At 46.0% G+C, this 9,681-nt stretch overlaps 1 protein-coding gene across 3 annotated transcripts in view; it reads right to left on the bottom strand.

Annotated features, from left to right (window-relative positions):
- Positions 1–633: 633 nt before the first annotated feature.
- ME3 (malic enzyme 3) overlaps positions 634–9,681 on the bottom strand; it is a 99,329-nt gene continuing 90,281 nt past the window's right edge. For all 3 annotated transcript variants that reach the window (XM_085536495.1, XM_085536496.1, XM_015852389.3), the window contains 7 exons: positions 4,988–5,085; positions 4,217–4,330; positions 3,846–3,951; positions 3,212–3,354; positions 2,170–2,343; positions 1,667–1,765; positions 634–906 (listed from right to left, as the gene is read on the bottom strand). In XM_085536495.1, coding sequence (XP_085392621.1) covers positions 745–906; positions 1,667–1,765; positions 2,170–2,343; positions 3,212–3,354; positions 3,846–3,951; positions 4,217–4,330; positions 4,988–5,085 — 896 coding nt within the window. In that variant the 3' untranslated portion in view covers positions 634–744. The remainder of the gene's footprint in view (positions 907–1,666; positions 1,766–2,169; positions 2,344–3,211; positions 3,355–3,845; positions 3,952–4,216; positions 4,331–4,987; positions 5,086–9,681) is intronic.

Raw genomic sequence — 9,681 nt, 5'->3', positions numbered from 1 at the left:
GTCCCTTCCAACCCAAACCATTCCTATGGTTCTGTGATTCTCTGACAGGATGGGGCCTGGTAGGGCGCAGGGAAACAGTGCTTTCTGCCACCAGGAGACAGAACTGGGTCTGCCTGCATTGGCAGGGCTTTTGCTGGGACAGAGAAAGGTTTTCTTTTCCAGTATCACCCCTCTGCTTGTGGCTCTGGCAGTCAGGCATGTGGTCTCTGCAGAGGCCTGGGAGCTGACTGAACACAGATGGTGACATCGTTCCTGGCTAACCAAAGTTCTGGAAGATACAGCAGTTCTCTATGAGATTCTTTTTAATCAGAAATCACTGAGCGTCTCTTGTTGAGGAAAATGAGCCACACGACTATTTTCTGCCTATGACCTTCCCTGGAAGATTCTGCTTCCTCCCGTGCTTGCTGTTCTACAGCCTAAATGTAGTGTCTTCATATCTGGAGAGGAAACACCAATATTCATGGTGCCCGTGGGGCTTTCAGTGATGGCAAAACCTGCAGTGCAGACTGGGATGGACTGGAAGCACAGCCTCTCTCTCTCCTCAGGATGCTGACTTCCCAGTGTGGACTCTATTTTGTTATGGTCCCACAAAGAAAAAGCAGTGTAAAGCAGTAAAGGAAAAAAAAAAAGCACTTTGATTCAATTATGTTTATAATTCCGTAAGCCTAATGTGCATTTATATCAGCAATGATATGGACCATGGAAACCAATGGAAGAAATGAGGAAACAGTTCTCACAAAAAACTTATACATGTTGTGTCTGCATGGCTGCAGCAGGCCAGGTGTAATCATCCAGAATGAAGGAATCGTAGTCAGGGCTATAAACAAGCTGCTTCACAAAGGCTTCTTTGTCTGCTGGCTCAGGGTACCAAGAAGCAAGACCATGCTTGTAGGCCCAGTTAACAACCTGCAAAAAGACAGGCGACGTGAGCTGATGAAATAACTCCAACACATTATGAAGTTGAAACCAACTACAGTTCAGCCCTGGTTGCATCATCTGTCTTTATTTTTTTTCTCCCCTCAAGATCATATCCTGCTTTGTTTAGTATTTTTCTGACCCCCGTGCTGGCTGCACTTCATCCCTTGGGAATGCAAACTGCTTGCAGCTCCTGTGTTGTGCAATTGAAGGTGAGCAGCCCTTTAACCACCTCTACTTGTACTCAAGCTCCCAAGTTACCATATGCATCCCTCAGCAACTCCTACCAGGCTAATGTGAATCTCAGTGGGTGTCCCCTGAATGAATAGGAGTTATAAATTTGATGTACACAGAGCACGAATCCCAACATTAGATATCAAGCCTAGATCTGAAAGAATATTTAGGTGCTTAGGTCTCTATCAGATTCAGAAGCAATTGCCAGAATCTTTTGGCAACTTGCTTCACGTTTGATGTTAATCCTAAACCTGATTTTTCAAGTGCTGAGAAGTCTCACAGCTCCAAGCAAAGAAGGAGATCTTTGAGAGCTGTGAGGCATCCAGAATCAAGAGGTACTTTTCAGATGTGGGCTTTAATGAAAGAAGAAATCAAAGAAGTAATTCTGCCTGGAAGAATTCCCAAGAAACATTGCTTTAGGCTACAGAATAAGATGGATTAAAGCAAACACAAAACAAGAACAATACCAGGGCTGGTCCTGCCCTCCTTATCATAGTGATAATAAGGGAACACTTACTTTGACAGCGATTTTGAGAGACACCTCTCTGATGCTGTTCAAGGGGGGATAGAGTCTTCCTTCTGCAAGATTCTCCTCTGTCACCTCAGCAGCAATAGACTAGAAACAAGAGGAAGGAGGTTTATAGAGATGGTCTCAAACACGTGCCACTTTAGCAAGGATTACACAATACGTGTTTGAAACCTAAGCAGCAAAGGAGCTGGGGCTAATTCTTAACATAACCTGTAAAACTATTCAAAATACATGTTTATGCACTTCTGTATAGACTTAAAACTGGAGCAGCTGTGGGAATGGCACGTGGCTGACAGAATGGGGGAAACCTTATTGTCACCCCTGTAGATGCAAGACGAAAGGAAGTGTTAACTATTTCTGAGGCTAGTAAAAGCTGTGGCTATTTTTCTGATGCTGTGCAATTTCCCCAAGCCAATTTCTCAAGTTGCCTCAAGTAGGTGTGTGTGCCCCCTATAGCTTTTTAAATAAGTGGTTATTAGCCCATTGGAAACCTGTGCTGTGAGGAGGAAGATGTCATCAGAGATGTGTCGGACTCCACAGGCTATGACTCCCAGCGCCACTCCTGGGAAGACGTAGGCATTGTTTCCTTGGCCAGGGAAGAAGGTCTGACCATTGGGCAGGGTAACCTTTGAGAATGGACTCCCACTGGCAAATATACCCCGGCCCTGAACAAAGAGAGAGAAAGAGGCATGAAAATTCAGAAGAGCCATCTTATATTTCTGCTGCTCTCTATGGCGTGTAGTCAAGAAACTCCAGCCATCAGGTAGATAAAAGCCATCCCCCACCATTGATACTTAAGGCAGGTCTGGTCCCCAAAGCCACACACAAAGTCATGAACAAGGCCATCGAGCAGTTCTTTGCACTGCCCAGCTGCAAGTGCTCTATAGTTGCTGAGAACTTGTCTCTCTTCCTATTGCTATCAATCATCTGTGGAGTGTGCAGAGGGACTTATTTATGGGGTGAAGATTTGGGGGCTGTGTAACTACTCCAGCCAGCAGCACTGAGACAAAGAAGCAGCAGGTGGCAGTAGAGGCAAAGGGGAGAATGAGACAAAGCCTTCCCTCTCCACCCGAAATCAATTCACATGACAATTCTTCAGTGCTACTGAGCATGAGTTGGCTGACAGAGCTGTTACACAAACAGCTAAGTGGCAAAGTGCAGGGGACAGTAGTCTGAGAGACAAGGGCATCTCAGACAGCTTTATGGGCTCATGATGCATAGGCTCACACTGTAATTCAAGCTGGTAGGGACACAAAGGATTTCTATAGTCCAAACTCATGGCAGGGTCAGCTGTGAGGTTGGACTGGTTCTCAGGGCTTTATCCAGTCTGAACTTGAAAATCTGCAAGGACATCATAGACTACAATGAGCTCTCTGCCCTCTGCTCCTCCTCACATTTTTCTTTATGACCATCTTGAAACTCTCTTTTTTCCCCTTATACCCACTGCCACTTGTCCTCCCACCATGCGCACTATGGTGTCCTTGCTACAGCCATGGCTGGAGCACCCATCCTCCCTGTGCTGAGACCCAGTACCTCAGTCAGGCGGTAGCACTGCTCTGCTGTGCACTCTGCTTTACTTGTGGGGTTGCTCAGGGCAAACACAATGGGTCTCTCATTGAAAGCTGCCATGTCCTTCAGAATCTTCTCAGTGAAAGCTCCTGCAATGGCTGCGACACCTAAAACAACAACAGCAGAGTGAGCTGGTGCTTTCTGTCATCAGCACGTTGGACTGATCCCTCTTGAATGCCTCTTATCACCAAATGAACCATGGGAGGGAGCCAGGATTCATTTCTAGAGATGCAGGTACAAATGTTTCTTTGTTATATTCTGAAGAAATTAAAAACCTGTCTCAAACTGAAGCCCCTTTACTCCTCCAGGTAGGGAGGCGGCGTCAGTGCTTGGGCTCAGAACTTTGCCCTGCTTGCCTGGGCCCCAGATTCTGATGCATTGGCACCTCCATTTGTAGCCAGTCTGGGAAGGCTTTTACAGAGAGCAAGACTCCATCCCACAGCTGAAGGGAATAGTGTGGAGGATTCAACTGTGGTCCTAAGAAAGCCAGTAACTCATTGCATTTTGTCTCTGAGAACAAAAGGAGACCCTGGAAGAAAGACAGGAACTCTCTTAAGAACTGAATTGACATGAAAAGGTCGTGTTATGGGAACTCCACCTATAATTGCAGTCGGCTTCACTTTCTGCACAACCTCTTCTAGTGTGTTCACACTGGGATGGTCCTGGGCAAACATTTCTTTCTCATGGTTCAGGTGGCTTCTGCCCTGTGAGGGAAAAGACAGAATCAAACTTTAGGGTATTGGCAATAGGTAGAAAGATAATGGAGTAACTCACCTGTTCATTTCACCTTTCTGCCCTTCTTCTAAGCAGGGATGGGGGCAGTTCCCCCAAGGACATGGGTTAGTGGGCACAGTGGTGATGGGTTGACGGTTGGACAAGATAATCTTGGTGGTCTTTTCCAACGTTAATGACTCTTTATCTTGCAGGAGGTGCTGAGGGAGCGGAGGATATCTCTGGAGGCAAATTTACCTTGACTATCAGTCCCTTGGAGTCCACCATCCATATTTTTTTGATAGCATCTTCTCGTGAAATTCCTTCCTTTTCCATTGCCATGAGGATGAGGTGAGCTATGCCCATCGCAGCCTGGAATACAGTAAATAAACATGTCACTGGGGTGTCAGCATCTTATGGGGGAAGATCTGAAATGAAAGTTATGTTGGGTCATCCCCCAGCACTGCTTAGAGCTGGGAGAATTTCTGCTCTGTGACTGTACAGTGGCATGTATTCAGGTGGGAAACTGCTGAGCCAGGACCTGAACCAAGTGCACAGTCCAAGCTTTAGGTTTTTCTTTCTCTTCTCTCTTTGTGCAAAGCACCAGACAGACACTCTGACTTACGCCCTGGAGGCAACGCAACTGACTGCATACATTGAGGTCATGTTCTTATATTATATATATATATAAAGTCTATCTCCTTTTAACTATGTCATTAAAGAGGGCCTGATTTACCTTAAATACAAACCCCAAGGGCTCAAGCCAGCTTCATGCTGTCTCATAAGGGATTTCCCTTGGGGCACTCAAAGTCCTATTGATGCAGCCTTGGAGCATCCATGCCACTTGAATACTGACAACTTCTGTGTAGCAGCCAAGTCCACCTGTGGGCCCACTCCTGACCAAGGACAAAGAACCTGCTTCTGTGCTTTGTCTTTGGGAAGCCAAACCTTGTAGGGTGTTTCCTGCTTAATTTCTCACTAAATTTTAGTTTAGATGGTATATAGGAACAAACTTGAGAATATTCTTACCTCTCCAGCTCCCTGGAAGACAAACTTCTGGTCAGAGAGCTTGTTCTTTGTGATCCTTAAAGCTGCAAAGAGGCCAGCGACTGCAACAGACGCAGTGCCTGAAAAGAGAAAACACTGTGAGAGGGTCATCTTGGCAAAGGGATTCTCCATCCTACTGGTAGAATCATAGAATGGCTTGAGTTGGAAAGGACCTCAAGAGTCATCAAGCTCCAACATCCAGCAGGCAGGGCGACCAACCTCCACATTTAATTCCAGACCAGGCCACCCAGAGCCCCCATCCAACCTGACCTTGAACACCTCCAGTTATGATACTGATAGCTGTTAGAAACCTTGTGTAAGGAACCGTGCTCTTAAATCCTTGGCTGTTTGGCATTATTTTCTACCTGAGACTCAGTGTCTTTTTGACTCTGGGAAACCAGTATTCTCCTGCCCTGCAGATATCTTCCGAGGATTAGTATTTCCAAGTAGTAGTACTCACATGTAGTGTTAATCTAATGTCCTGTCCCAGGTGAACGCACAAGAACTCCCAGCCAGCAGCCTGGGAGCAAAAGGAGAGCGGCTCAGGAGCAAAATGTGACCGTGAGCAGTGAAACCAGCAGATGGTGCTGCTGCATCTGTTGAGATTCGAGAAAATGAGCTCTACATGCTTTTAAAAGGAGTTGATGGGGAGGGAAACTTCAGTATTAACAACTGCCAACTCAGACAACTGAAGGATGTTCATGTGGAATTTCCTCTTGCTTTCCCTGTCTCATTAAGCCATATGTACAGTGACCTGGCATGTGTCTGTCTGTGCCCCCGCTGCTTTCAGAGACAAGATAACCCACCCTGGGTTATCAGCAAAGAAGAGGGTCCCACAGTTGTCAGCAATGCAAAGCTTGGTATATCCAGGAGGATATGAACACCTATGCACACACTCATGAGTGCACATACACTATAACCTGCGTTCACTCTGAAAAGAAATCCCCAAATCCCTGTATTGGATGATCAGAGGAAGAAGTCTGAAAGTGGAGCAATCAGAATGCAGCAACGTGTCAGGTCAAAGCAAGAGCAGTAACAGATGCCTGGAAAGTATTTAAAGGAAAGAAGCATAACTGGAGAAATATTTTGTTTCTCTTGGTTCTGACACAGGGAAAATTGCTTCCTATCCAATGATTGTTGAGAAGGGACAAATGTATCAGCAAAACCATTTAAACAGCAGAATAATGTTGGTGGGACTTTCAGGAAAGGTATTCTGTGTCAAAGAATCGTAGAATGGTTTGGATTGGAAGGGACCTTTAAGTTCTGACTCCCTGCTATAGGCAGGGACACCTCCCTCTAGTCCAGGTTGCTCACAGCCCCATCCAGCCTGGCCTTGAATGCTTCCAGGGAGGGGGCATCCACAACCTCTCCGTGCAACCTGTTCCAGTGTCTCACCACCCTCACAGTAAAGTGTCCTTTTAATCAGGGATTTGAGAAACGAGGTGTTTGCTGTGCAGAACCCAGTGGGACAGAGTGTGCCTTTGCTTGTCCCCTGTGCATACACTGCAGAGACCAACAGCAGGGCTTTCCTCAGCTCTGCTCTTCGTAATTCTCCCTCTCTCTCCTCAGTGTGCTTCCAGTCCTTTCACATCTTCCAAACTGCATCTCAGTCTCATTAGTCAAGTAACAAAGTTACAGCACCTTGGCCTCAGCTCAGTATTTGTCTTTGATAATTACAGTTTCTGAGTATGTAATGATAGAAGCATCTCTATGCAGGCGAGTGCACAGCTGGTTTGCATAAGATGTTGACCAATCATAGAATCATTGAATCATTAAGGTTGGAAAAGACCTCTAAGATTATGTAGTCCAACCATCGGCCCATCCCCACCATGCCCACTAACCATGTCCCTCAGTGCCACGTCTCCACACTTCTTGAACCCCTCCAGGAACTCCACCACCTCCCTGGGCAGCCTGTGCCAATGCCTTCCCACTCTTTCTGTGAAGAAAAGTTTCCTAATATCCAAGCAATCACAGTGCTTCAATTCCAAAAAGACCATAAAATGAGATGGAGAAAAAAAACACACCTTTCACTACAAGTTGTGGCAAGAGAAAACCAGGTACCATTCAACACATCAGTCAATCTGTTTTCCAAAGAGACTGAATGCTGCTATTGCAGAATATTGTTTCCTCAAGTAATTGACAAGAGCCAGCTTGGCTGGTCTGTATCTGATGTGAGATAGAGAAGGGCACGAGGAGGAAAATGCTCACAAAGCATCCCGTCTGTCTGAGGCTCAGTGGGTGCTCTGCACTGTATCACAGGCTACTGAGCAGCCCTCAGGCATCTCTCTGAGGACTCCAGACAAACAGGACCAGCAAAGGAAAGAGCAAACTGAACCCGAGGTGCATTCAGGAAAATGGCTTTCACAGTAGGAATTTATCTCCTACACTCAGGAATGCTAAAAATATTGTAAACATTTAAGAACTCCTCACCTGAATGAGATTTTCTGCTTGTTGTAGTGTAAGGCAGAACTAGTCCCATAGATGTCAGTGGAGCTACGCTGGAGTAAATCAGAGGGAAAGGATTTGCTCTGCAGCTTAGCAGAGATGGAAAAGGCAGAAGCACCCATTCCTAGTGATGTTAGCTTGCTTCCAGAGCAGGAGCAGCATACAGAAGTGGCACTGATGCAATGGGAAAAGTGCTGCCCAGTGCTGATGCCAAGGCTGTAATGTATATGGCAGCACTCAGTGGCTAAGCAGGGAACACAGGGAGACACAAGACCTCATAGATGCATGGAGACAGGAGTCACCCCATATAGGGGCTGAGCAGAGCATTACCTGTTTGGCCTCTGGGCTGGACCCAGGCATTCTAACAGAACAAGTGATCATAGAATCATTAAGGTTGGAAAAGACCACTGAGGTCATGTAATCAACTATTAACCATCACCACAATACCACTAAAGCATATCCTCAAATGATAGCAGCAAGCAGCCACACTGCTGCCCATTTCTCCTTCTGGTATCTGTGTGGATGGCTTTACAGTGATGGAAGGGATGGCCAAATTCAGCTCCATCTTCCCATTTTTACCCTTACTCTGCCTGCTTATGTTTCTGCCATTAAAACCATGCCAAGTGTTAGGGCCCAGACAACAGCAAACACCCATTCAACAGCTCCAGTAAAGGGCAGCCAAGAAAATATATTTAAATTTATGGCTGCAGAGGAAGCATAGAGCTTTTCCAAATCCTGGTTCACATGAACATTCAGCTTGTTATTGGAAAGCAGAGCAGAGCTTGTCCAGATGCACTCCAAATGCATAATCAGAAGTCAAATACAACAAAGCTGAAGCAAAAAGCTGTTGAAGCATTTGCAGCTCAGTGCTTCACCCTCATGTCTGCTGGCTATTGTTATCCTTCTCCCATGGGGTCTCTGTAAGACATTAAGAAAATAAACCCAGAAATGGCATGGAGCAAGTCATTGAGAACAGCAGTGAAGTGAAAAGCATCAGTGCTCAGGGAAATAATTCACTTCCTCCATGAATAGATCTAGGACACTGTTAACCCACATCTCTGGAGGGGGTGGTAAGGGTGAAAAGACATAATCCCCAAAATAATGTAATGTAAGGGCCAGGTCTTTAGGGCTTTGCACTATGAAGCCCAGTGCACTGGGCTTCCTACCTTAAGTCCATTCCTACCTAGGAGTTTGGACTGTTCTGATCTGGCTCGTTTTGCAGACAATGACTGAGTTGGGATGAGCAATAATGTTCTTAGGATGAGAGGTAATGGCCATAAGTTGCGCCAAGAGAGGTTCAGGTTGGATAGTAGGAAACATTTCTTCACAGAAAGAGTGGTGAGGCACTAAAACAGACTGTCCAGGGAGGTGGTAGAGTCACCATCCATGGAAGCTTTCATAAACCCTGGAGATGTGGCACTGAGGGACATGGTGCTGATGAACTGAAGGTTGGATGAGATATCTTAGTGGTCTTTTCCAACCTTTGTGATTCCATGATTCTATGGTTTTGTCATTCAGACACAAGTCTAGGAGCTGGCCCTTGAATAGTTAATGTAGTAGCAGCAAGGGAAAATACAGAGCCTCTGCTGCTGCAGAGCACAGCAGGTCCAAAAGGCCTTGGCAATGGTGAGCCCCCAAAGGACTGAGAACATCTTCATGTCTATCCTCAGGCTGGGTGAACCCCCATGGGGGGAGCGTGCTGCTTGAGAGCTGCCTGGCAGGACACAACCTGCATTGTTCTGCAGCAAAACTTCATCCAGTGCTCCCTTCCTATTGTGCTCCCGCCTCCTTAGTTTCCTGTGATAATTACTGATGCATTTTCCATGCCAGCTGAAACAACAAAGTCAGATACTGCGACATTTTAATCTGTTGAAATTTGTCATTGCCTTGCCAAAAACGAGCCCTGCTTCTCAAAACATGAGGAAATGTGCAAAATGGGACCAAATCTTTGAAGCTGCTCAGATCTGCAGTGCTGGAGTCAGCCTGTTCCCAACCTCAGCTACGGTAGAGAGCAATGTTCCTCCAGGCTGAGGCACTGCTGCCTGAAGGGTCCTGGGAGGCTGATGTTATCGGGTGCTCAGTGGGTTAAGAGATATTTGGAGTCACATATTCAAGGCCAGGTTAGATAGAATGGAATGGAATGGAATGGAGTAGAGTAGAGTAGAGTAGAATAGAATAGAATAGAATAGAGTAGAGTAGAGTAGAGTAGAATAGAATAGAATAGAATAGAA

This window comes from Coturnix japonica, chromosome 1 (genome assembly GCF_054131305.1).
Source record: "Coturnix japonica strain WE chromosome 1, WE-NBRP24, whole genome shotgun sequence".
NCBI lineage: Eukaryota > Metazoa > Chordata > Aves > Galliformes > Phasianidae > Coturnix > Coturnix japonica.
This window is presented reverse-complemented; position numbering and strand designations above follow the sequence as displayed.